At 37.9% G+C, this 27,724-nt stretch overlaps 1 protein-coding gene across 3 annotated transcripts; it reads right to left on the bottom strand.

Annotated features, from left to right (window-relative positions):
* Window positions 1-295: 295 nt before the first annotated feature.
* LOC105441946 (neuron navigator 2) lies at window positions 296-27,724 on the bottom strand. 3 transcript variants are annotated; one of them, XM_030988077.1, is made up of 9 exons: window positions 27,018-27,724; window positions 23,758-23,875; window positions 21,426-21,478; window positions 12,202-12,274; window positions 11,549-11,712; window positions 8,157-9,153; window positions 7,455-7,472; window positions 3,199-3,375; window positions 297-2,834 (listed from the first exon to the last, which is right to left on the bottom strand). In XM_030988077.1, the coding sequence occupies exons 3-9, from the start codon at window positions 21,426-21,428 to the stop codon at window positions 517-519; spliced, it is 3,750 nt and encodes a 1,249-aa protein (XP_030843937.1). In that variant the 5' UTR covers window positions 21,429-21,478; window positions 23,758-23,875; window positions 27,018-27,724; the 3' UTR covers window positions 297-516. The 3 variants fall into 3 exon arrangements, with proteins under 3 accessions (XP_030843939.1, XP_030843937.1, XP_030843938.1); XM_030988078.1 differs by lacking the exon at window positions 7,455-7,472; XM_030988079.1 differs by lacking the exons at window positions 11,549-11,712; window positions 12,202-12,274; window positions 21,426-21,478; window positions 23,758-23,875; window positions 27,018-27,724 and adding an exon at window positions 10,006-10,307 and having other exon boundaries at window positions 296-2,834.

The raw sequence follows: 27,724 nt of genomic DNA, 5'->3' as shown, positions 1-27,724 counted from the left end.
ATTCAATATTTGAGCTTTTATCTTTCCAATAAAATGCTCCAGTTGGCAATCGGTTAGGCAAGTGGCGGCTCAAAACTTGCAACTTAGTGAATGCATACAAACTTATCTGCTTCCCTCTACAGTCTATATGCATGACAGTCAAAGCCACAAACTGACTATCAAAATAGTAACAAGCAAACCGTTTGTTTATTCAGAATAAGAAGCCCCCTCCCCCTGCAATTTGCATAAATACATAAATGAATAGATAAATAAATAATAAATAATAATAATAAAATCTGTGGCCAATTTAGAGATGTGAATGACTTTAATGATGTCTTGTATAGCGCAGGTATCTATCTATATAGTCTGGGGCTTAGGAAGGTAGCTCCGAAATTGATATCAGCTGAAGTCACTGAGTAAACTGATGTAATATTTACTGTAAAAACAATATCAAATAGTTACACAAATAAAACAAAAACAAACAAGAAAGTAGACAACAAAAACAACATAGATAAAAGGGGATTACAGAGTGGTCTCTTACCTTTCTTCGTCACTGAGGTCCATGGACTTGGAGAGATACTCTCGTACAGCGGCCATCCCATCATGCACTCTGAAGGACATCCCAATACGCCTTGCATACAGCGTACCTCCTCCTTCACTCATGTAACCGCTACCTATATCACCAAGGCCTGCAGAGCGATGCAAGATGTCGCCATCGCTCACGTAGCCACTGGCTATATCCTCACTCACATAGTCATTGCAGTCATCGATGAGAGTTTGATTTGTTTGATCTGTGAACTGAAGGTCATTAAGGTGTGAGCGGTTAGAGAAGGTCCGTCGCATGGAGTTAAGATAGCCCTTGCTAAGGAGAGGCTGGTAGGTGCCATCAGGTTTGGTTGTCATGACGGTGCTATCATTGGTAGACTCTGTGGGTATGGAGACGGTCGACATGCTCCTGAGCTTGGAGGTCGAGCCTAAGGAGCCTCGACGGGTCAAGCTGGAGGTACGATGAGAGTTGGGCATATCCGGAGATTGCCTCACCTCCGGCGAAGGCTCCTTCAGCTGAGTCGTGATGCTGTCACCAAAGGTTGTCTCCTTAGTCGCACGGTTCGGCACCGGCGAGGGCCTGGCACCAACCTGCGAGTTCATGACTGTCACGTTGTAATCGCTTGAGCTCTGGACGTCTGGGATGGACTTGAGGACACGAGGCTGTTGCTTGGGCGTACTACCAAAGGTTGTGACTGCCTTGTCATTCTTGTAGACAGTTGTGCAGAAGTCTTCCTCCATCTTGGGCTGGAAGATGACACTGTTCTCTGAAGACTGACTCGTGGTGGATGAGATACTAATCTGGCTGTGGATAGGAGTGCCGTTGGCCGAGTCTGTCTCATTAGACGCAGCAATGCTTATCGTGTCGCTGCAGTCCTTGGATGGGGGCCGACTTCCAGTATAGTTGAATGGCGCAACCGTTGCTGTGTTAGCTGGGGAACGGTTGTGACTAGGTGATGTGGTTATGGAGTTACGACCACCCGAAGACGGCGTCTTTACCACAGGGGACTTACTAGGTTCTACAACGGCTTTCTCACTATCTAGTATTGGTATTGGTTCAGTTTGTAGAGGAGGTTTTGGTGGTACAGGACTGTACGCACCACCCCTTGTATAAGTTACTTTCTCCTCACTTTCTTTCTCGCTGCTCGGAGTGGGTTCTGTTTTCTTTGCAGCAGTAGCACCAGGGGCTTTGAGTCCTGACCTTTGCGTGCTACCTGGTTTGGGAATTCCCCTTGAACTTGGAATCTGTGAGGCACCACTAGGGCCTCCATGCTGTTGACTTGTGACTGTCTGCACAGGTTTAACCTTGCTAGTACTCATTTTATTTGATGGCATTTTCAGTCCGCTCATTTTTCCACATTCTAATATATCGCTTTTTACGCTTCCATCACCTTCCCCACTATGTAATGGCAATCTAGATTTCAGCTTGCTTTCTGGCATCGGCAACTTAGAGCCTTCATCACTCAAGTCACTGTTGTTGAGATCAGATTGCACATATTCCTTGTGACCTAGTTTAGGGGAAGTCCTTGGTTTGGCCCCACCAAAGGCTCTTCCAATTGTTTTCTGCGCCACAGCCTTGAGAGCATTCTTGGGGCTACTAGACCCCAAAGTCAGGCCAGGCGATACAGCCCCATTAGAGTTTGTTCTCTCTCTTGCAACGCGGGATTCATGGCTCTCAGGCACAGGTTCCTCTGCCTTGACCTTCTTCTCTACCTTGCTTGGAGGCGCTAACTTGGATTCCTTTGCAGCAGGTTTCTTGGCAGGTGCAGCTTGCCTACCAGATGATGAGTCTCTCTTTGGGGGTAATGGTTTTGCTATCGATGACTTCCCGGGAGCAGGTTTACTCTTGACGACCGCATCTTTTGGCTTCTCCGGTTCCTTCTCTTTAGCGGCTGGTGGTGGCCCTTTCCCATCCTTCCCAAATATCTTGAGCTTGGTCAGCATGGAGCCCTTTCCATTGTTTGCAGGGGGTATCTTCGACCCCGCCTTGTCTCCACCACCACCACCACCTGCTGCTAGAGGGGGTTTGCCTGCACCCCCTGCACTGCTCTTAGGGGTTGGAATACCCTTCTGGCCAGCTGGCACTGAACTCGACCTGGCTTTGCTCTTTGATGCAGCATCAAGCTTTGATGAGGACCCTGCTCCGCCCTTGGATGCCATGCCAGGGGAGGGGCTTCTGGTCTGGGAGCGGGGTGCGGCTAGACCGGAGCCAGGAGGCTTCATGTTGGAGGTAGATGAGGTAGATGGGATGCCTGATGAAGACTGGTGGACCTGAGATGATGATGTCTTCTTGGATCCTGGTATTGCACCTGAATCAAATTAAATGGGACACAAATTAATAAGATTTAAAAGATTTTGGCATGCATACTGTATTCTCTTTTTGTTTACTTTTCCCGACTTAAAATTACCCATTAATTCTTTAAGAAAAAAAATCTAAATTTACAGGCAGGCAAGAAAAGAAGAGCATGCATCTAGGTTAGTCAAATAATTGAATTTCAGTTCCTACTTACATTTTGTTCTAGTTTCCTAATTCCTCATGCATTTTACTCTGATGAGTGCAAAGTTTCAGTATGTCTTTGTTGAAAGTTATTCATCATGTTTTGTAGCACTTACTGTCTTGTATCAAAAGTAATTAAAATTAATATAAATGTCTTTTTTTCCTTCCAAACCCACCATGTGAGTTGGGAACAGGTGAGGGGCCTCGACTCTTATCATTGCTAATCGAGGCACCGATGGAATTACGCTGTCCTGGAGCCTTGAGTCCCCCGCCCCTAGGGGCAGCAGGACCACTGTTGGGGGTGGGGATCCTGGAACCCATATCGGAGGAAGAGCTTCGAGCACTGCTTGATCCTGCAGAAGAAGAAGCAAAAGTGTATATGTTACTTTTTGTTGTTTGGCATGTTGTTAGGTTTGCTGTAATAACAGTCCCTCTATCCATACATGATAAAAACACACTACATTTCTGCCATTGAAAAGCATAATGTTCTTTACCAACAATAAGAAGGGAAATGACACCTCACTCCTGACTAGCACATGGTACTAATGAAAGAATGAGCCTGGAAATAAAAGACATTGAACATGGTCATCTTCCTACAACATACAGTGCAGAATAGGCTTAAATGATTGATACATTATAACATTTTCCTATCACCCTTGGCCTCTACATGTACAAGCCCAAGCAGTAGAGGGCCCACTGATACTCTCTACCATTTCCAAAACTAATATTGATTACATGACGTGTTGGCAACAAGAACATTTCAATGTTTAATCACTACCTTATTAACCATTAGATATATAAACTCTTTGCTACAAAAGCCCCAAAAGCTTTTAACCAATAATAGCTTCACTGTTAATCAATTTTTAAAAAACACTCATATTTCCACAAAATTGAATTTGACTTCAGATAATCTCAAATGAGATGCTAGTATTGCAAAACTCAAGTTTATGCCTAGTCTACAAACTTGATCATTTACTCCTTGCAAAATACACATGGCTTTTCATATGCTGTAATGATGTATATACAAGATGAGTACAGAAGCATGATGTGATGGAAAAGCCACTAAACACTAGCAGTTTCTTTTCCTTTTTTAATTGTCATGATTGTTTTAAATACAACATCAGACCGATTCTATTGAGCATATTGATGATGAAAACTTTTGGCAATGAAACATTGCATACAATGACTGCAACACACCATTGCTTTTGTGTTTTTAATATAAACAAGAGTAAACATATGATATAAAGCATAGTATGCATTTCAACATACAAAACACAATGTGTCTAAATGAGAAATCACCCAAGCTTTACACTTACAAATAGATTAACCTAATATCAAGGCAAGGAGGATACCCATATTTGAAGCAACATCTTTTAAAAAGCAGGTAAATGCATTATTGTTTTGAAAATGATAACTACACAAATCTGGAAAGATATATATATATATATTTACAAATATTTCTTTGATAACTTCTGGATTTTTCTAATTTTTTTTCGGGGGGGGGGGGGTTAAAAAGTATGATGATTTAATTAATTTGTAATAACGCGTTTGATGAGTAATTCTATATCTTAAATAAACTGTTTATTGAAGAAACCACCTCAAGTCTCTGTAGCCTGATGATCTTTTATAATTTTCCAGACGATTAATTGTTATTTTCATTCACACAAACTATCCCGGGAAGATTTCTATGCCTTTATTCTATGGCCTTTCTTAAAGGTAAAGACCAGTTTTGGAAACGCCCCCCCTCTCAAAAAATGAAATGGAAGCTCTTATTACCAATTCATGTGAAAGAATATGTTTTGACTAATATGTGATCATACAAATTTTGCTGAGAAACCGCCTACTAATTGATATATTTGGTAACTTATTATATCTATTTGGACCGGGTAGATATAACGCACGTGTTGCGCACATGTGCGTAGTCCCATGTACATATTTCTGTGTACAGTGCTTGTAACTTTACCAAGACAGAGCCAAATTTCTTATGATTTTGATGATTCCAGAACCTTGCAGAATCACACCAATACTTATATGCTAGATGATCAACCTTTTCTGATTGACTCCACAACGTTCTTTCACAATGCAATCGCATGACCAGAACTGGTCTTATCTTTAACTGGTGGCAGCGGTGGGATTGTCTTTTTTTCTCTCTTCAATGACTTTGTCAATTCATGGAAACCAGTATGTTTCCTGTAACCTGAACAAACACTAGGTTTGTTGGTGTGTGTAAACATTTAAATGTCAAATTCTATTGATATATTTCGTGATTGTACAAAGATCTGAAGCTAAAAATAGTCATCTTTACTCTGTATACAACGTAGCATTAATGGTTCTTACATTTTCTCCTACTTATATTTCAATTCTTCCTTTACAAAACAGTATATTTGTAACGTTGTGTGTGCACAGAACACCTAATAGATTAATGTTTTCAATCTTTTTGATACAACAAAATTGAAATGCACAGCTCTCAAGTTCTGTCAGAGCTTGACAGTAGTCTCATATAAAATGAGATTGAAGCCAATGATATACCAATCACAAAGCTGAATAATTTTCTCCTCTAAATACCCAAGATACAAACAAGAAATAATTTACCTTTTGCCCCGTTCCCAGGTTTAGTGGTAGCTTTGTTCCATAAAGCAAAAATGGAGACTGTTAGTATCATTCAATGTTTCTTAATTAATCACCGCACACCATGCACGTTAACAACCAGGCAAAAACAAGCAACGTGAAGTGGTACTAACCACCAGTTCACATATATGTCCTACTCAGATTAAATCTTGATGTGGAATGTGGATTCAGGGTTGGGGTACGGGTATAGGATAGGGTTTGGGCAAAGTTAGGATTAGGTTAGTAATCTAGATGAATCTAGTTCATTCAAACCCGCTTTAGTGACCACCTGTTTATAAAGACAAATATTATCAAACGGAATGCACTATATTAATTATCATTTTTCTTGAATAAAGTTCTTTATAGTACATGTATTCTGCAATGCATGCTAGCTATAAGGGAATCAATTAAAGACAGGCAATCTAAAAATACAGACCATTGCCTCCTGCCCCATGGCCCGTTAAATATGATTTGATAAAATTGCATTTTTCATAGATTCTTGCCCAGACTTATCTCTGGTTTAGGTAGCTTTATGTCAGAGATGTTTGTTGATTAAAGGTTCTTTTGTTACATATCTGAATGTAAGCAGAGGTAACATAAAGTAACAATGTGGTTCTACATCTGTGTGATAGATTATTATTTTTAACATTTATGCATTTGAGCCGAGTTACCTTAGTACTCAAAGGGCGACATGGTCTTTATTAATTGGCTATATCATACAGTGTACATGTAGTTAAGTAATCTGCAAACTATTTTTAAATCCATTACATTTCATTCATTGTTGATGCTTTACCAAAGCTCATAGTCTAAGATGATATCATTTTATTTTACATAAGAAAGTCAATTACGAAAATGAGAAGCGTTAATTAATGCAAAGCCCACGGCACAGCAAACCAACCCGCAATAATTAAGTCTAGGATATCACACAGGGGGGTGTTTCACAAAGAATAAGATTGACTTTAAGTTGGACTTAACTATGACAGGCAGTTCATGCCACTGTTTTCTCTAACCATTTACTGGCATTAGTCTCTCAAGGGACGTGCAAATCATGGTCAGAAATCTACATTTTTTTATAATTCATTATTGAAGGAAATATATATAATCTATAATGGTGAGAGCAACCAGCGGCATGAATGGTCTGCCATAGTTAAGTCCAACTGAGAGTCGATCTTAGTCTTTGTGACACACTTCCCAGGTTTCTTGCTTATTCCATGCTTGAATTAGTTACAAAAGGGCATTAATGCTCATCAATGCATGTTCACTCATCTTTGCCCATTCAAAATCACCCTCTTATAAAAATTTGTCAGATTTCAAAGAAAATTAAAGAGGACAATTCATTTTTTATTTTAGGTGAAAATTTGTTCATGTGCAATTTGAAGATTGGAAGATATCTTATGATTCTGTTAAATTAATTATAATTCTTCTTCTCAATAATAAAAAAGAACATGCTGCAAAGAGAAGAAGAAATATTTCATATTTTCTTAAGATTTAGAATGATAGAGCAACACCAATTCACATGGACAATCAAACAGTGCACTTCCTGCTTAGACTCTGATTCACTGCACACTGCATGCAAAATTCAAAATACAAGGAAGAAGAAATGATCAAATGTAAAAACTGGGAAAGAAAATGTCAAAAGTGTGTGATGATCAAAATCAGCAAAATTGAACTGGCAACAAATGAACATGATTAAAAAAGTTGTAAGTGAAAAAAAGTCATTCAATCTATATAGTAAATAAGGTTGAATATCTGTTGATTAAATAAAAATATACAAAACTATAGTGTGAGGTATATACACGCAGAGTATATTTGTTTTTCGGTTTACCTTTCCTACGAACATTGCCTGCAAACGTTGAGTGAAGAAGGATAAAAGTTGTCAAGAATTACGTCTTTTGAATTAACAAGACATGTTTTCTTCTTCTTTTCAAGACAGGGAGTATGCTGTACTCAATATGCAAGATATGGAAGTACAGGTATGTATGTTCCTACAGAGGTGTCTCTGAAAGAAGATTCATTGTGAAATAAACTTGAAGAGAAATACGTCACTCCTGCTTTAAAAACATGGGGATACACAGTCAAGTTTAAAGAATTGATGGCATGAGAGAGAGGAAGTATATGAAGGAGTTTGCAGCTATAGACAAAAAGGATATAGAGAAGAATACAAATATCCACAAGGATAGATTCTATTAAGCTTCCTCAGAGAATTGGCTGGCGGCTCAACTTTTCAAACTTCACTTCTTAATTCCAAGCAAAACTTCCAACACAACTGTACCAGTTTGTGTCTTTAAAGAACTTGTTCGATGGCCACCAAAATGCAACTCTGATTTTCATTTACGTAACACATAAAATAACACAACAATGCATACATACATACATACATGTGTATCTCAGATTGAATTTCATGCATTCATACATGTCACTAAGATTGATTCTCTGCCGGCCATTTCAACAGTCTTGCCTACATGCAGCCAAACATTACTTTACTTTCTAGAAGATGTTTCAAAGACCACATGCCTTCTATCCTTACCTGAGTTTTGTGAGGATGAGCCGGCTGGGGGCTGCCGCCGTACAACCCCCGCAGTACTCGTAGCCCCATGGCTGGGCCTTGTCTGAGGCTTGGGCATACTGGTCACTGACCCGCCGGATGATCGCCCGGATGAGTGATGGTAGCCGGAGCTACTAGCCCCGCTCTGACTTCTAGCCCCGTGGCTGCTGGAGCTACTGACTGTACTGTGATTGGTGGGTTTCGAAGGAGCTTGTTCGGAGGGCGATAATGAACGTTGCTTCGGACCTTGCCCCGCTGTTCTGCGCTGATCAACACTTACAGTGTTCCTAGATCCGTTGAGGGCAGGTTGCCCGAGCTTATCGTGCGGGTTGGGAGTGGAGCGCCCTGACGTATGCGGATTGGGTGTCACCCGTCCCGACTTCTGCTGACTGGTGCTACGGGTCGATTCTTTTTCCTGCGTCGCTCGACCTCTGCTTTGATTATTAGCCCCGTTCAAATGGACATGTGAAGGAGGAGACTGCGACCGTGAGGCTGCTCTTCCCGAACTTGCCGCTGCTCTCCCTGCACTCTGTGCCTCTCTACCTTTACTTGCACCGCTCTGTGCGACGCGTCTGACTGACTGGTTTGGGGCGACCTTCGCTTGTTGCGTTACGCCGTTACTTGCCCCAACATGGACTTGTCGTTCAGTCTGTTTCTGGACACCACTGGTCAAGTTCTGAGACGACTTGTTAATTCCTTGATACGAGCCATTAATTCTTGATGCTGCTTGTCCAGCTATGTTGTTATTGTTTCCATTGGCTCGACTTGACCCATTGGGTATAGCTCGTCCTTGAGTTCTGGTTGGGTTTGAGGCAACTGACAAGCTGGTGGTTGATGAGTTGATCGATGATGGTTCCCCAAAGGACAAAGAGGTTCCGTTGACCGTGGCCTGAGGCCTGACCGCAAGACGGGCACCTGTTACTCTTAGTTGGGCCGACGAGGGCTTGGAGTGACCGTTTGGACGTGGCGGTGGAGGAGGCTGATACATAGGAAGAGAGATATAGTGTATGAGAATAACTTTTATTAAAACTATGCAATTATGAAAGTCAGGCAATGAATTAATGTAGTAGTATGCATTATTGAGGAATGCCAAAAATAAAAAAAAAGATTCCTATTTACAAAATCTTTTGAGAGGCTGAATGATATTAACTCTTTTCACTTAATGTCCTTTCAGCTCACAATAGACATAGTGGTAGCTCTTACTCATGAAAAGGAATAGTGACCTACAAGTTTATATTTTAACAAATATACATATTCAAAAATTCGTCCTCAATTAAGTAATGCATACACGACTTCATACTTGCTATCACACATATTTGGAATATGCTGTACCCTAATACTGCATTCAATACCTGTTTATACATAACTCATATAGCTTCCATCAGAATAGATCTACCTGGGAAGCACACCTGGACAAAACCTTTTCCTGTTTCCCCCCATGGTTCTCAACTATCTTCTACTTCCTCTTCCTCTCCAAATAAGAAACAATGACAGTGACATCAAGGGTAAACATTAAATGGTGTCCTGACTTTCCAGGATATACATTATATGTACACACAGCTAAATACATGTATGTATGTATACAAGCTTTAAAAAGAGCTTTGATGCTTCTTCTAATTTATAAAAATGCATCATGCTTTAATTTTTTTCTTTTCATTCCACCCCACCCCCCAAAAAAAAAAATAATAATAATAATAATAAATAAATTTAAAAAAATATAAAAAAAAATACATAATTATAATAATACATAAATACAAAAAATGATGCAGTAACAATAATGAAAAACTATATTAATTTTTGTTTTGTTAAAGTATATATTATCATATCTTACCTTTTCAGGAATAACAGAAAAACAAGGACATCTTAAAAACAGTAGCATATCCCAAAGTAGATTCTAGACTTAATACTGGGCTAAGGCAAGTATGCTCAATGTTCAATCTTTACAAAGTATACATGGTTCTCTGAAGACCATCTGATGTAAAAACTTGACTCCATAAAGAACTCCTTTATACAGAGCTCTGGGCCTAAAGTATGTGATAGCTACAGATTCCCAAGGTTAACAGTGACTACATATCATTGTCATGTCTTCCTTGTTTAAACCAGGAATGACATTTAACAGAGAAATTGCCATATATTTAGTGATGTCTTTGTTTGTTTGTCAACAAGGAAATAACACCTTTATAGATCCCACACAGTCAACATAAGAACTGATACTAAGCTGTTTACTGAGCTGACCTATTCACCCAAAACCTTTTATATTCATCTTATACTTGACTTCAGTGCACCTTGGTCTAGTCAGCAAATACATATAACACCTGCTGGGGGGGGGGGGGAGGGGGAGGGGGAGGGTGTTTCACAAAGATCCCAAGTTGAACTTAACTCTAAGTCGGACTTAGAAATTAAGGAGAGCCATTTGTAGTCTAAAAATAAAATACATTCAAAAGCGAAAATTCTAGTGTTTGATACTTTTCATAAATTCCACATCAAGAACATGAAATCTTCTTGATAATAGAAAATATGAATGATTTGAATCAGCCTCTCAAGCCTTTTAAAATAACTTTTACAAAATATTTGTAAAGATGCTAATAGCTTTCCTAAATTGTTAAGACCAACTTAGAGATAAGTTCAACTTAGGATCTTTGTGAAACACCCCAGTACAGGGAAAATGGTAATGGTAGGATGAAGGAGGGGGAGGGGGTAGTCAGGGCACAGGAGCCTAGAATTGTATCATCATTTTTTAAGTCTGAACATTTCATACAAAATTTAAGTTTTGTTATTGGGAGATATATTTCTCAAGCAAAACTGAACTTGCCGATCCTATACAGGGATATTAGGCAGAGCATTTAGTTTCAATCTAGTTTATATTCCTTCATTTGTTTTTAATTAAAGTTAGGTGGTCTCTGTTTTCCAAAGCAAGAGCCACATGATCCAATGATATTAACGTCACATTATGTAGAAATTAAAGAAAGTTAACATGTATACCAATCAATTAAAGAGAGAGAGAGAGTGAGAAAAGTGATCAGGTTCACTTTATACTTACTAACACACTGCTATTATCACAATTAACTGTATAACTCAACAGATACAGATATAAATATATATACTGTATATGTATATATACTGTACAAGCATATCTGTGTGCCTTGGTATTATATACAAAAAAGCAATTATGTGATAACTGTCAAGCTCAGTGTTTGCAAGAGCTTTGTATTGGGGGCAATAACCTAGCCTTCACTACTACAGTACTAGGCACATTACTCAATAATGTATACACCGTGTGTAGAATTTATGCAACTTGTTATTTATACATCACAGGTAGGAAACCTCCAGAGAGGTCGATTGAGATAGAATCAAACGTTGTCTTCTCGCCTCACCTGAGCATGTTTTGCATTCTGCGCTCGTTGCTGGGCAACCGTGTTCCCGCCTCCTGCAGCAGCTTTCTTGCGCCTCTCCTGATCCTCCTGCTGGAGGAGTTGCTTGTAGCGTGACAAGGAGAAGAAGAGTCCCAAGACGGACTTGAGGTTACCTTGATGTAGATCTGAATGGGATAGAAACACGACATGGAATTGAATAGGTGGGACAGTGTTCTTTTCAGAAATGTTGTTATTCCATACAATGAACAACTAACTATTCACAAGAAACCTAAGCCGTTATTCGTCATCTTTTGATGAAATGAAGCCAATATTGAATTTTGCCAGAGTAAATAAATGTTGTATCGCAGAAATATTGTTTCAGTTTGGAATAATGATAAGAATGCTATAGACATAGCTAAAGTAAACTAAATACATGTAAATGGGTGGAATGTAATGTTTACTATAAAAGAAGAGATACATAAAGGATCATATGATGATCATAAACAAAATACAAAAAAAACAATAAGATTAATTTGATCGTTTAAAAAAAGTTGCATTACTTCAATAACACAATCAGTGATCTTGTAAATAGTCAAATACTCCATTGAAAATATTATCAGATCAATTAGCCCCCACCCTCCGCCCGAAAAAAAGATAGGAAAAATCCCACTCACCTCTGGCTAAAAGACCATCAGTTGCTACGCCTTTAGAGTTTAGACATCCTAAACATTTCTCAATATTCTCTATCTGTAAGGAAAACAAAAAAAATAAAATAAATAAATTTAAAAAAAAAAAAATCAAGTCTCAATTTTAAAGAAAATTGTGCATGTATGCGAGACTTCTCATAAAGTATATGGGTATGATACATGTACACTGGTACATCCATTAGCAAAAACATCAACAATGACAAAATCAGTTGCTAATAAATATACTCTTCAGAAACATTCTGTCTTTAAGATGATGCTAGAAGGGTCTTAAATGTCACTCTTTGTTGAATCAAAAGGGTTAATGACCTTAAATGTCTCCCAGCAGATAGTAGTTTGAATTCTATACCATAATTAAGGTTTCGCCATAAAAAGTACTAAAACAAAAAGAAGAAAAACATGATGGAGTCCTAAGATTCAATATTTGAAAACTAGACTGTAACGGTTACAGCTATTCTCTGCCCTCTTGGTCTATTTTGACGTTAAACAAAGTCTAAAGGTTTGTGTTTACTGGCAGAGACGACAGTAAGAGCTTGCAAAGTTGAATGACTCTCACAAAAAAGGAACAATTTTGAAACTCGCAGACGCTCAGCTGTTTGTTTAATCCTAGCTTATCATATTTTGTTGGCAATAATTGATAAATGAATATTGATTTAAGATAACAGCGATTCAAAACAAAGCGATCACCTAAAAGCATCTGCTCCCTTGTTGACATGAAATTGATACCAGGATTCAATTGTCATTATCCATTTTCAGCTGAACAATTAGCCGTTAAAATGATAAACAAAATTTGAAAAATAAAAGCAGAAGGCAGATATTCCAAATAAATTTCTTGACAAAGCATTTTTTCCCATGTAAATGGGCATATTACCTGACCCAAATGAAAACAAAATATTGGCATTAGTCACGACACATTTTAATTCATTTTATATTCATTAAAGCAGTATTGGAAATGATGAGTACAAAATAAGACTCCCGATGAATAAAATTAAACCCATTTCAACACTAAAGATTGAAAAATAATGTACCACATGACTCAAAGCCATCAATAAAATAAACATGTAATAAAAACCCATCCAGCTGTACCTAGCATAAGACAACCCTACACACCACGACGACGCACACACACCAAAATGACATCGCATCAAAGATCATACATGAAAGAGCATACAGGCATCACACACGAGAGGAAATTATGCAGCTGGGTTATTTATAACGCTTGATGTAATTTCTGCTCTCGGCGACTGACGTTGTTACCCCATTTTACCCATCTCTTACTGGAGAGCAATACAGCCTTGGTCAAAGGCTCTCCGATTGATGGTCACGTTGTACTCTAGACCTACATATATGTTTCTAACACTATACTCCGGTTCAAATTTATAGAAAATAGACAATAGTCACTAATTCCTATTATCTACATGTATATAATGTTAATGCATGTTTTAGAGTTGGATGAAAATATCATGAACAAAACAATGACAATTTCAAATGTCCTTGTTAAAAATATCACTGAAACATTGACACAAGACTATGGCTATGATGGAGTACTACCGGTGAGCAAAACGTACTTACCCTGCAACCTTTTAGTTAATTCATGCAAGGTTTATATAGTGTATACTTAAATCAGGTGAATGGATGCCTGAAGGTTATTTGGTTTATTAAAAACAGGAATATATGAATACATTGTAATTGGAAGAAGATTCAGAGTTAAAAGCTTGTTAAAACAACTGAAGTAAATATTTGTTTCATATATTATCTGTAGTGAGTTAGGAGGGTATTAATACTGTGTAAAAAGTATATAACTTCCAACCTTCCTGGCTCTTAGCCTACCATATATGTGAATAAAATAAGAGAATAAATTCCATGAAGAAATTGGATAAACATATAAAATACAATTATTGTAAGAATCCTAGTATTATTGTATTGATGATTAGTCTATTTAAAAATGATTGCATTTGTCCTTGTTCGATTAGAATTTGTTGCATACACAACCTCTATCTTTGTTGGTTAGTGCTACACCACAGCGCTCAAATAAAATCAATAATACTGCTACCATATGTTTATATGATTCCAAACAATAATAGAGTAATTAACAAGGTTGGGCTTAGAGAGAGATACCATAACACAAAACGGACTTTAGATCAATAATATACAATATAACAACTCATCGCTTTATTAGCCACATTTATTCCCCTAGAGCTGATAGAATTATAGATTTTCTTCACCCTCATTTATTAGTGAACAGGTGCATTTTGTTTTTACAGACGTTAATTTGCAGAAAATATTCATATTTAATATCACACACTGTTAGAGGCTCAAACACATTGTATCTGCTCACAATAAATCACAGTATCATTTATTAAAAAGTGTCCTCAACAAAGCTTCATCTCAAATCATTGCAATAGTTTGAGCAGAGGAGGATATTTTGATTGTATGTGTGTATGTATATGTGTAAGCGTGCATGTGTGTTTGTATCATGTTATTTTAAAGTTTTTAAACTGTATAATTTATGTGTAGTTTGTTTTTCTTTTTAAGGCCCCACCACAAGCAATTTGCTTCTAAGGGTGTCCTTTACCGTATTATGTTTACTATGTTACTCATTTGTATGTACATGTTTCATTTTTTATGGTTAAAAAATAGCATACATAAAATAAATTGATGGTTGATGGTTGATAATTGTTTACATGACTACTAAGAAAGCAAATGTCATATAAAAATATAACTCCATATATTGCAATATCTTCAGCAGAGAGTATGGTAGAAATGGTCTTCTTTTGTTGTTGACACTGATTCATTGGAAACTAATCTGAACAGGTGAATGATACAATTACGATACACAGGAAGGGAATATGTTTTTCAGACTTCCTTTTCCCAACCATTCTGTAGTGTGACACTTAAACTTTATTTAGTTTCCCCGTCTCTCCACCTCCATTTCCCTTTTCTCCTTCGACATCCCCTTTTCCCCCTTTCCTCTCTCTCTCTCTCTCTCTCTCTCTGCCTCTTTCTCTCTCTCTCTCGCTCATTGTTTTGTTGGCACTTTATTTTATTTTTTTCTCAAACAGTCTTATCAGTTGTTTTTTCTGCAAGCTCTGTGTGCAAGAGTTATCATTCTAATTCTGTATGTTAATTGTCCCATTTTAACCCCTTGTTTTCCACCTAAGCCCTGTTCTTAACACCTCTCTATAAACTCTAAAGAGGTCCCCCCCCCCCCCCCCCCCCCATCCCCTCCCCCTTCTCTCTCTCTCTCTCTCTCTCATTTTTCTTTATATTATATCTTTGTGTGTCATTTTCTTTCTCTATTTTTGTCTGTTTAGCCATCTCTGGTAAGCTCCACCGTCTATGTAAATTAAGCTACATGATGCCTGTCTTTACATTTAACTCCCTCTCTCCCTCTCATTGTTTCTTTGGCACTTGATTTGTACGTGTTTGTTCTGCTGCCAGAGTTACCGCTCTAATCATGTATGTTTAATTGTCCCATGTTATTCCCTTGTTTCCCACCTAGGGCCATTCTTAACACCTTTCTTTAAATGTGTCTTGATCTCTTTCTCTCTCTCTCTCTCTCTCTCTCTCTATCTCAATCTCTCTCTCTCTCTTCTCGCTCTCGTTACCTCTTTCTCTCCCTCTGTCACTATATCTCTCAATCTGTATAGTATGTGTCTTTCTCTCTCTCTCTCTCTCTCTCTCTCTCTCATTCTCTCTCTATTATCTCTCTCTCTCTCTCCCTCTGTCACTATATCTCTCAATTGTATAGTGTGTGTCTTTCTCTCTAACTCTCTTCATTCATTTTCCATTTTGTTCCGACAATTAATGCCGCCCTCTCTCTCTCTCTCTCTCTCTCTCTCTTTCTCTCCCTCCCTATCCATAAGATCTATATCTGACATTAATCCACAATCTATACCATTACATCCCTAGGCTTTTACAGATAACATGCAAATTTTGTAATCTACTACTACATTACCTATACGATCATTCACTGGATTACACCAAACACCTCACACTCTGCATAAATTCCTTCTTCTGCCATGTTATATAAATTCCAATTATATATTCCAGTTATATATTCCAGTTACATGTATATATTCCGGCTTCATATATTCCTCCAAGCGACAAGGCATGTTTCCAAGGTCCATGTGTAATCATGAAATAGGTGGAGAGTAGCTCTGATCTGGTGTACACAATCAATTGATCTGTTGATGATGTGTGTACACACATGCCTCTAGGACTAATCTACTCCTAGTTCAAACTGTGAACTAGTCTCATATCAAGGCTCTCATAGAGGTCAGTGGAGGTGTCTTGTCCGTCATCGAGCGGTTTGATCACTTGACTGGGGATGCAAAGGTCATGGGCGCGGAGCTCTGACAAAACCAAGGCATTTTATCTATATTGCCTCTCTCCATCCATGTTTTAAATGGAACCTGGTAAGATTGTAATCCAATTGTGACAAGAATACTCCTGTGTGGAGTGGAAGCACTGTAAGTGCAGACAATTAATTGAATCAAATGACTGGGATAATAGTACACTACAAGATGCTTAGATTACTACTTAGGTGGATATGTATTTTTTTTTTTTAAAGAGTTTCCATTATTATTTTAATAGGAAACTCCTTTCACCTCATAGTTTTCCTGCACAGCACTACAGAATATTTGTGAGACATAAATACTTTCTTGTTTATCAATATAATTTGTATTAATTTTGAAAACTGGCTTGATTGAGGCTAGGTCTAGCCTCCCTCTGGGCTCAAAACGATGAAGTTCATTCTCAAGTCACGGCACGTGGAGGGGTAGTATCAAATTACAATACCACGTGTCAATTATTTGTCAGGAGACTGGTAGAAATGAGAATATGACTGAAAATTAATGATATCCTCTCTACTTGGTGAAAATATCTAAATGTATGCCTGTATAAAACAAGGTCAGTTTGTCTTGATTATATTTCTTTCATACGTTTTTTCAAGATAGTTTCATATCGATCATATACATGTATACATCCATTTTCACAAGGTTAGACCTTGATTCTTCATGTGACTTTCTTTAACTCTTTTCTCCTTCTCCTTCTCCTTTTCCTTCTCCTTCTTCTTCTCTTTCTCCTTTTTCTTCTTCTGCTTCTTCTTTTCCTATTTCTCTTTCTTTTCTTCTTTCCCCTCTTCTCCTTCTCTCAATCCCTTCCCGGCCCTCTTCTCCTTCTCCCTCATCTTCCTTCATATTATTGTTTGTGTGGTCCTTCTTCAGCTTACAAACTATCTTCTTCACCCACATCTTCACAAGGATAAGAAGGGATAATAAGGAGGTCCTTTCAAGCTAGAGTGGTACAAAGGGGTACTAAGAGGCACGCGACCCGCAAGGTCCAGTTAATGAGAAAACAGCATCTCTCCATGCACTAGTGAGGAGGGGGGCTTGACGAGGCGTATTCCGCTGAGAAAGTTCCGTCACCCTTGGTTTGAAATGGGACCCCAAGCTGAGAGAATACCACAAATTTAATACAAGTTTTTACAAGATTGAAGAGGAGAGGGGGGGGGGGGGGGGGTAGGGCTCTACCACCATTTGTGTCCTGTCACCATTGGTTTGAAATGGGACCCCTGACTGAGACAAAAGTGCTGTCCCTCTTCGGACTTCAAAGATGAAGATGGTTCACACTTCTCTACCTATATCTACCTATTATAGGCAGGTTTAAAGATTTAAGAACATAATCTTCTTTCAAAAATTTGTTAGGATGTATTCTACCTAATATAATGATTCCAAAAACAAAATGCGAAACTGAATTTGTGTTTATCTTATCAAACATAGGAGCCATGCACACTAACAGATACATATGTATAATTGTTTGTTTCATTTTGTTACCCCCCCCCCCCTCCCCCACCTCCTCAAAAAAGTGCCTCTCCTCATTCACTAAATAAAAGTCTTATCTGTGATTCACCTGGTAATTTTTGTTTACAGGATTTACCTAAACATGTTCAACAAGAAGAAAAATATCAACAGCAACAACAAAACAAACACAACAATAAAATACTTCACTTGAACACCTCATGATAAAAAGGGTAGAATAAGAGTTTGCAATGATGTTGTTTATACCAATCTAGCAATAGGCACTGGAAAACATTTTTTTTCTCTCAGTCTCACTCCACATCCTTCAACCCTTGAGGACCATACAGCTTCCTAATAGGCTCACAGCATGCATCAAGCCTCTACTCTAATTTCTCTGGAATTTCCGAACCACAGTCAAGGGGCCCTCCCTCAAACCCACGCCTGATTGGCCGGTAGGAATCAAATCCATCACACAATGCCAACCCTGTGTAAGATGACAGGTCTTGTTTTCAAAAGAGAGTAGATTCCAGGGTTTTCTGGGATTAAAGATGATGGCTCCATCACAAATTGTCTCTTTTTATACTTGTGATATGAAACAGGAATTATCAAAAGTGAAAATAGCCTCTTTTTAGCAAAGGTTAAGGAATGAATGCAATAAAAGATGGTAGCATCTGCGAGACTTTTATTACTTTGTTGTTTTCATTCTTCCATAATGTCTAGGTGGACTCCTCATGCACGTTTCCTCAATTAATGACTTTACAGCGTACTTAAAAATGAACAATTAACCCCAGTTTTCATTAGTGTGTGTCTTTTGTTATACCCTCCTAAAAGCTCTATGCGTCGCTAGCTCCCTCCCCCCCCCCCCCTCCTCTATCTTTCTTTCTTTTCTAGTTTCTCTATCTGTAATCCTCCATCTCAACTCCTCTCATTTTCTCAAAATCAATCTTCCTCTCACTCTCATAACACTAATTAAAACATTTACAAAAAATAAAGACAAATCATCCAAGAGTCAATTTCTAGTGGCAGGGACTGTCATCACAGCCAGGGTGAATCCAGATAGACAATGAAATTCTGTCACAAAATCTTAATGCCAATAACAATCTATAGCTATAAACATGAAATATCCATTGACAGTGATATCAACAATGTGACTAGGCTGTTTGGAGTGAGGGCATCAGGGGTATCCCAAGTGGAATGCTGCCCTCTGGTGGTCAGTGTATGCTCAACCTGGATATGCTGTAGGCTTGAATATCTGATCATTGGTTGACAACCAGTATTACATGCTAACATTATGAATACACCTAGGGATATGTATTATAAATGCTAGGCAGAACATTGAGATTAAAAACTAATGCTGTCATTACTATCATGCCGAACAACAATTAAATGGTAATTAGTTAAAGCCCCACTGCACTCCCGCCCCCCCCCCCCCCACTCAGTGTTATTTAGGGTATGCATAAGCTCGTTCCCTCTTTTTGAAAGCATGCACCCCCTATCTGAGGACTGCCAACATTTTCGAACCCCCCTTTTGCGGGCTTTTCGCGGGCTTTTCCTGCCTTGGAGACCCCCCCCCCCCCTCCCCTAAATCAGGAAAAATGTTCAATGTACCCCCCCTAAATTCGGAATAATTTCTCAGGAGTCCAAAGAGATGAGAGAAAAAAAGAAACTAGATGGAATTCGACTGCACGCAGTCGAAAATGATGCCTCCGTTATAGAGCAATTTTACAAACCAAAACAGAAAAAAAAAATTGAATTCACGTTCAATGGTAATCCATTGACAGGTTCTCAGAATATTGTGATTACAAGCAATTTCTCATATACATATATGACCCTTTGATCTTTGACCTCATGACCATAAAATCTACTCAGTTCATTGGCTCTGCAAGATGTTCTGAGTTAAATAGTAATCCATCTGTCAGTTCTAATGAGAATGCGTTCACAAGCTATTTTTGCATACATAATGGGCCCATGACCTTTGACCTTTGACCTTATGAACCAAGAATCTACTCAGTTCATTGGCTCTGCAAGTAACAAACATGACCTAATTTTGGCATGAATCCATCAATCGGTTCTTGAGATAACGCGATCACAAGCTGTTTTTGCATTCATAATGTGCGCTGTGGCCTTTGACCTTTGACCTACGTGCTCCAAAATCTAATCAGATTGTCTTCCTATGGTGATACACACTATCATTAAGTTTGAAGTTTAAATCTCCAGTGGTTCTTGAGATATCATGATAACAATCTCAATGTATGGAATTTCATAAGTTGACCTCTGTGACCCTTGACCTTTGACCTACGTGCTCCAAAATCTAATCAGATCGTCTTCCTACGGTGATACATACTATCCTTAAGTTTGAAGTTTTTACATCTCCAGTGGTTCTTGAGATATCATGATAACAATCTCAATGTATGGAATTTCATAAGTTGACCTCTATGACCCTTGACCTTTGACCTACGTGCTCCAAAATGTAATCAGATTGTTTTTCTATAGTGATACACACTAGCACTAAGTTTGAAGTTTAAATCTCCAGTGGTTCTTGAGATATCATGATAACAATCTCAATGTATGGAATTTCATAAGTTGACCTCTGTGACCCTTGACCTTTGACATACGTGCTCCAAAATCTAATCAGATCGTCTTCCTATGGTGATACATACTATCCTTAAGTTTGAAGTTTAAATCTCAAATGGTTTTTGAGATATCGCGCTAACAAACTCAATACAAGGAATTTCATAAGTTGACCTCTGTGACCTGTGACCTTTGACCTACGTACTCCAAAATCTAATCAGATCGTCTTCCTATGGTGATTAATACTATTCCTGAGTCTTAAGTTTAAATCTTAAATGGTTCTTGAGATATTGTGATAACGGTCAAACGGGACGGACGGACGGACGTACGGACGGACGTACGGACGTACGGACGGACGGACGTACGGACGTACGGACGGACAACCCGAAAACATGATGCCTCCGGCACCACCTTCGGTGGCGGAGGCATAAAAACACCCCCTTTTTAAAGAAATCTCCGGGTGAAAAGTCAAATACACCCCATTTTTTTATAATTCTCGCGCCGGACTTTGTCGCACGAAAAGTACCCCTTTACCGGACATTTTGGCAACACGCATGCGGTCATCCGACCCCTGAGTGGGGGGCCGGGACTGCACTACATATAGCTACTTGCGCCCTCTATATAGCAAACAATGCCTAATAGGTGCCTGTTGGTCCCCCATGATCCCCTTTTTCTTATGTTAATTGAGAGCTGATTTGATGAGATAACCACCTGTCAGTGACCTTGCAGGGAGGTCTAATCCCCTGGCCAAACTATTGCAGACAGGCATTAATGCACAAAAAAGGTGAACAAAACTTAGATGTATTTGAGAGAGAATCTTACCATCTGACTAGTAGTCCTAGGAGAGGGGTTGATCCCAGCGACTTTCTCATTAGCTGTGGGGGAAAGACAAGATGATTGAATTAAAACATTAAAATATTGAAGCAAATAGCCTATAGATTCACTCCATCTCAATACACATGAATGTCTAACTGTGATTCAATTACTCTGCAGCATGAAACTGTCATAAATCTGAACCACTTACGCAAACTTCAGGCACTTGAAGGTTGCTAGTTTTGAGTACACAGAGCAACATCATATACATGTATATTTTCTTGGATGATCTGTTCCCTTTAAAGGCATTGTTTAACAATGTTAAATCTGAGATGCACGGCCCTACACATTATTAGTGTCTGTGATATGGTGTAATATTGAAGCCCTAAAAAAATTGTGCTTCAAATATTCAAGAAGTGCCCCCCAAAAAAAACTGTAGTGTTTTAAATACTGTTACAAAAACCATTTTTGAAATTTTGAATTCCATTCATAACTATCTTGATAATCAAACATGAGATCGGCTTGTAAAAGTCATGGGATTCCTAACTGACCTTAAAGGTAAAGACCAGTATTGGCAACGCCCCAATTTCAAAAAATGAAATGGAAGCTCTCATTACCAATCATGTGAAAGAATATGTTTTGACTAATACATGATGATAAAAATTTGCCGGGAAACCGCCTACTAATTCATATATTTGGTAAACTTATTTCTCTCATGGTCTGGTGAGAGAGATAGGGTAGTCCCATATACATCTTTCTGTGTATAGTGCTTGTAACTTTACGAAGAATGGGCCAAATTTCTTATCATTTTGATGATTCCAGAACCTTGCAGATGCTAGATGCTAGATGATCAACCTTTTCTGATCGATTCCACAACGTTTCTTTCACAATGCAATCGCATGACCATTACTGGTCTTTACCTTTAAGGTTTATGATTTTGATTGCAGCATGAGCTATAAATCCAGAATTTTGTTTCAGAATCTGAGGCAAAGTTACCCAATCCCTTTAAGGACATTAGAGGATTGATGATGGTCGATGCATCATTGCCTCGATCATGAGCATCTTGGGAAAGATTGATTGTCTTCCTCCATAGGAAGAGGCTTCTTTCCTTCTTACAGGGTGATAAAAGAAGAGGGTAGGGAGAGGTAGAAAATCAGGATGGAGAAAGTTTATCTCTTATCAGCAACCTGTGATCACGAATCTGAGGGTATTCCTGCAATGATTGACTTATCAATCCAAATGAAATTGATTTTTCCTAGAATTTGATCAACTCAAGACCTGGGGAAATTCATATTAGCTTTTCGATATAACATCTTACAGGTTGTAAGTCTAGAGATCAGGACTATGATTCGCCACTCAGATGTTATTCCTCCACTTCACTGAGTTCTGAAGTAGTTCTACTAAAGGCCTCTAAAATACTGCTTAAAATGTCAATAACTACGGCAGTTTATAGGTCATAAATACTAGTTCATGATTAATTGCATACATTACCTAGTCTTAAAAAACAGAAATATATTTATTTGACAAGGTTTTTATTTAGAAAATGTTAGTTTATTGTTGGCTATCGTTCATGCTTCTTGACACCCAAGGCATGCCAGCAAATCTCTCTTTCAGCTCGTGTAAAAACTCCTGTTTGACAAGAAGTGGAGTAATGCACTTTGTACTACATCATCCAGACCCCACCAGTTTTAAAAGTGGTAGGCCCAAATGTATAAGCTGTTATTTATACCATTTTTTAAGCTTTTGCTAATTTTGCTAAAATTGTGGTAAGGTATCAAATTCAGATATTCTCAAAAGGAGTTGAGCAAACATGAATTATTAGTAGCTTGTGTCTGAGTCATCTGGCCCGTATTCAATTCAATACTTAAGTACAAAATTTAGGCTTTTTACTAAGTATATGGCTTAGATAAAATACTTAGCCAATTTTGGTATTCAATTCAAACTTTTGGCTAGACATTTTCCCCTATATTTAAGACAGCTAGCTCCCTACCAGACTTAGGCCAATTATTTGGAGGCCTTGATTGCCAGGCAAATGATTTTCTTACGCAGTATTATAACCTGCGCACAATTATATCAACGCATTAATTGCGCCTTACTTTTGATTGTCTGTGTGATGACACAATGCTTATCAGTTAGTATTTTACTTAGATTTTGTCTTACGTAAGGTTAAGTCTAAAATGCAATTAGAATATGAGAATAAGAAAAATTCTTAGCTTAGCCATTTACTTAGTAAAATTCTTACTTATGCTAAGTATTGAATTGAATACCGGCCCTGGACTATTATTTAGAGGCGATGATATATTGGCTAACTTGGGTTTTAGGATATTTGATGGTAACTTACTGACGGCATCAATGACGTGGGATAGTAGAACTCCATTGGCGATATCAACCTGAAGATCAGCGATAACATTGGTGTTCCCTGCCTTCTCTAAGAAGTGATTCGCCCAATCAGTGTAGATCTAAATCAAGAAGAAGAAGAAGAAATAAGGTCAGAAACGAGATGTGGAGTACTAACAAGCAAGTGCAAAAAACTATCAAGAAAAATATTGCACATAGGTGGTAATTTTCAACCTGAAGAGTTAAAAAAGTTTGTATATGATGTTGATTTTAACAGTTTAGTTCTGAAAGAAGACATGAATTAAAACACCAACAGACAATGCAAGAAAACGTTTTTTGTTATGATCTGTTTAATGTTTGGATAATGGAGAAATAGCACTGTCATACCAGGGCAGGTGCTAATGCATACAATTTAGTTTTGACACTAAATAAACGAAACACATTAAAAATAATAATATGACTCATGATGAGCAAAATTTTTCTTTTTGCTCCATATCAAATCTTCTTGTCCTCCCCCCCCCCCCTTTTTCCCTCTCTCTCTCTCTCTCTCTCTCTCTCTCTCTCTCTCTCTCTCGCTCTCTCCCTCCCTCCCTCCCTCTCTCTCTCTGTAGATATCATTTCATTTATATCTACACCTCTTTCAAACTTTTTTTTCCTTCTATTCAAACTCTCAGATAGTTCTCCCATTTCTGTTTCACACTTCTCCCGCGCCTCAGAATAGCATACAAGATCAATGGTCATATAAATGCTGTAGTAGTCTCTCTCTTTCTCTTTCATTAACTGTTTTTCATGTACATGTCCTCCATTGTAGTGTCTATCTATCTCAATATATCAAGCTATCTCCCAAGCTGCTAAGTTACTCACGAGTTCTCATCACTAACTGGTCTCCAAGGATACTTTAAAGGATACATTTATGGTTTGTCCATCCAATTCACCCTAGAAACACTCTTACCCATATGTTCCTTTCCATTTAATTTGTGTTCATACAACTCAATTTATCTATCCCCTTATCCACAGAGAGCAACAAGGGCATAAGCTCTTGATGCTAAATGTCACACTTTAACACCCTTTTGGCACTCTACTCACACTCTACTCACTATCTACTTGTATCTAGAGTTACAAATGAAATTGCTAAAATACACCAGAACTCTATTCATGAAAATATCTCCTTCTCAATCATTGCCTTTCTCATAATTGATATGATATTCATTTATATCATCAACATTGTGGCTTTCACCAGATTGTCTGTTTAGAGCCAAAAGGCTGTTAACCGATATGCTTTTACACAGAGTTAACACCCTTCTGGCTCTGACCAGACACTATCATCTATTTGTATCTAAAAATATGTCTTACAATGCTTGGATATGATGAAGCTCTCTCTCTCTCTCTCTCTCTCTCTCTCTCTCTCTCTATATATATATATATATATATATATATATATACTAATATCATTCTTATTAGTATGTTCCTTTCATTAAATTTACAGGTTTTTCAGCTCTTAAATCTATTTCAAATCTGCTGAGAGCCAGAAGAGCATTAACTCATATACTTTTAACACAGAGCCAATGCCTTCTGGCTCTGAGTACACATTACCATCTATATGTATCTGAAGATATGTTACAAACTGCTTGGTTACAGTGAGCTCTCAGTCCATCAAATTGTCTTCTTGCTTGCTGACTGGGGTAGGAAATGAAATATTGATCTGTGCTGGTTGTTTGTTTAGCACTTTGGTCGTGACAATGAAAAGAGTGATTATTTATGGACCTGCCCTGCCTTGATCAGCTGATGAATGAAGGCTCCTCATACAAACACTATGTTTCAATTTGTCAATGGGGAGATGGATATTTCTATACCAAGGCACTCTCTACAATTCATGGTTAACCCTTTTGATTCCTGACGATGATTTCATCCAATCCAAACTGCAATAATGTTCATAATCATCATTGAAAAAGATATGAGCTCTGGTTTCTTCTTGAAACTAAAAATGGGGTCATGAACCAGAAAGTTCAATATCATCGCTCAATGTTTATATTAAAAAGATAAATGAAAAAATGCACTGCATTTGAGATATATTTCAATAGTTGTTATTTATATTGATGAAGTGAAAACACAATTAGGATTAAAATATGTTTCAATATCAAACAACTTACAGCTAAACAAAATTATTATTTTACAATTTGCATATTGCTAGCAATGCATTTTGTAAATAACTATATTCAAGGTAACACTTGGAAATTTTTATTTCCATCGCTAAAAAAAAATAGTTTCATATAATGTGTGATTGGGTGTTCTGAATCAAACTCTACAAAAGCATAAGTTAATTAAAGAACTTACTGCAAATAAAATGAGTAAATATAGTAAAACTAGTCGATCTTCTTTTCTCATCTCCCCCCATATGAACCATAAATTAACATTACATCCATCTATGAAGGATCAATCCATATTCATTGATCAATTAATATCTTGGCTAGGTACTCATCCACCCATCAACCCTGCAAAGTCAACTCCACTTTCATTCTAAGTGTTTGCATGAAGCACACATTTTGGTCTGCTTGTATCCACATTTAAGGCTATTTGGGAGAAAAATAACTCCTGAGTAAGAAGACAAATATTGGATTTTGGGCAAGCTGTACCAAGAATGAGTTCCATCATGTTTTGTATAGTAATTATTTTCACCCAATTTCTCTTGTTTTTCTCATGATTCCTCCCTTATATAGCAATGCTTTGGTTTTCACATTTTCCTCAGCTTTCTCATTTTCTTCAATTCTCCAAAGTAACTTTATATTATTTTTTCCTAATACGTATGGGTTATCATATTTCATTGAAGCTGCAGAAAGTGAATAGCCTCTCAAAAGAAAAGTCACCATATACTAAGGGAGAATGTCACAATTAACAGAACTTGTAGAAACATTATGCTGAAGTCCACTTCTGTGTTTTGTTTGTGCAAACTATAAAAGACCATTCTGCCATTTCCCTCACTTTTGCTACAAAAAAGATGTTAGCAAACAAACTCTAAAACAATGAAAAAGAAACAAAAGAAAAAAATTGATGTAGCAAAACAAAATGATGTTTTGCATTGTAATGACAAGGCACCTTCGCAGGTGGGGGGGGGGGGGGCTTTCCCTTCAGGTTGAATGTACACCTTTCAAAATAAAATAAAAATGCAACGACTCAACAGTTGTTTACATTTCTTCAGTCTCCAACAAAATAAAAGTAAAGAGAAAGATAGGGGCCCTGGGCAAAGGATTTAAAATGAAGTCTCACCAGGAAATGAAAGAAGATCAACTAGCTTGGAATGAAATCCAGGTGTGATGGAGAAGATGCGATCCCGCTAAAGGTCATGGTTTAAATTTGTCAAGGGGATTCAAGTTTGTCTAATGCTGCCCTCGGGGCAATCAAATCTTCGTTGAAGTTTACTGAGAGAGGATAACTGGTTCAGTGGTTCCTCAGGAGTCTTTGAACCTGAAGATACAAGGTTCAAAATCAATCCAGAATCCTGCGCTCGTTAACAATTTTCAAAATGGAGATGGTTGAATATTTGTATTATTTCCAGTGAGTTTAATATCAGGGTATTCCAATGCACGCTCTTCAAATGGTCAATACAAAATCATCTTTTGGGAATCCTGGTAGAACAAGTTCATCACTCTCTTTCTCAAAAGACATACAAAGATAACAAAGATTAGAGGTAACACACTGTTCAGTTCTGCAATCATCTACCTCGCCAAACTCCAAATACAATCTTCTGACAAAGACTCTCCTTTAAAAAAAACAGGTATAATCCATATTGCAATACTGGCCACTCAGATCACTAAGACACCTTTATTCTCCTGTTTCTGCAGGGGAATATCCATATTCTAAGCAAGTTCACAAGGCATATAGATATTAGCAAAAATTAATTGAGAAATGATTGTAGGAATTAAAAAACTTCCAGATTTTCAAGCTGAGTGAGTTGATGGGCAGAAAAGAACTGT

The sequence above is a fragment of the Strongylocentrotus purpuratus genome, unplaced genomic scaffold (genome assembly GCF_000002235.5).
Source record: "Strongylocentrotus purpuratus isolate Spur 01 unplaced genomic scaffold, Spur_5.0 spur5_scaffold_17, whole genome shotgun sequence".
Classification (NCBI taxonomy): domain Eukaryota; kingdom Metazoa; phylum Echinodermata; class Echinoidea; order Camarodonta; family Strongylocentrotidae; genus Strongylocentrotus; species Strongylocentrotus purpuratus.
Note: the sequence above shows the minus strand (reverse complement) of the source record. Positions and strands in the feature narration are given on the sequence as shown.

What these genes read in the sequence shown, in the direction of transcription:
- LOC105441946 (XM_030988077.1), bottom strand. An exon ending in TGATGGTCTTTTAGCCAGAG is followed by an intron (nt 11,713 to 12,201) that starts GTGAGTGGGATT and finishes TATCCCATTCAG; the next exon opens with ATCTACATCAAGGTAACCTC. An exon ending in AGAATGCAAAACATGCTCAG is followed by an intron (nt 9,154 to 11,548) that starts GTGAGGCGAGAA and finishes CCTATGTATCAG; the next exon opens with CCTCCTCCACCGCCACGTCC.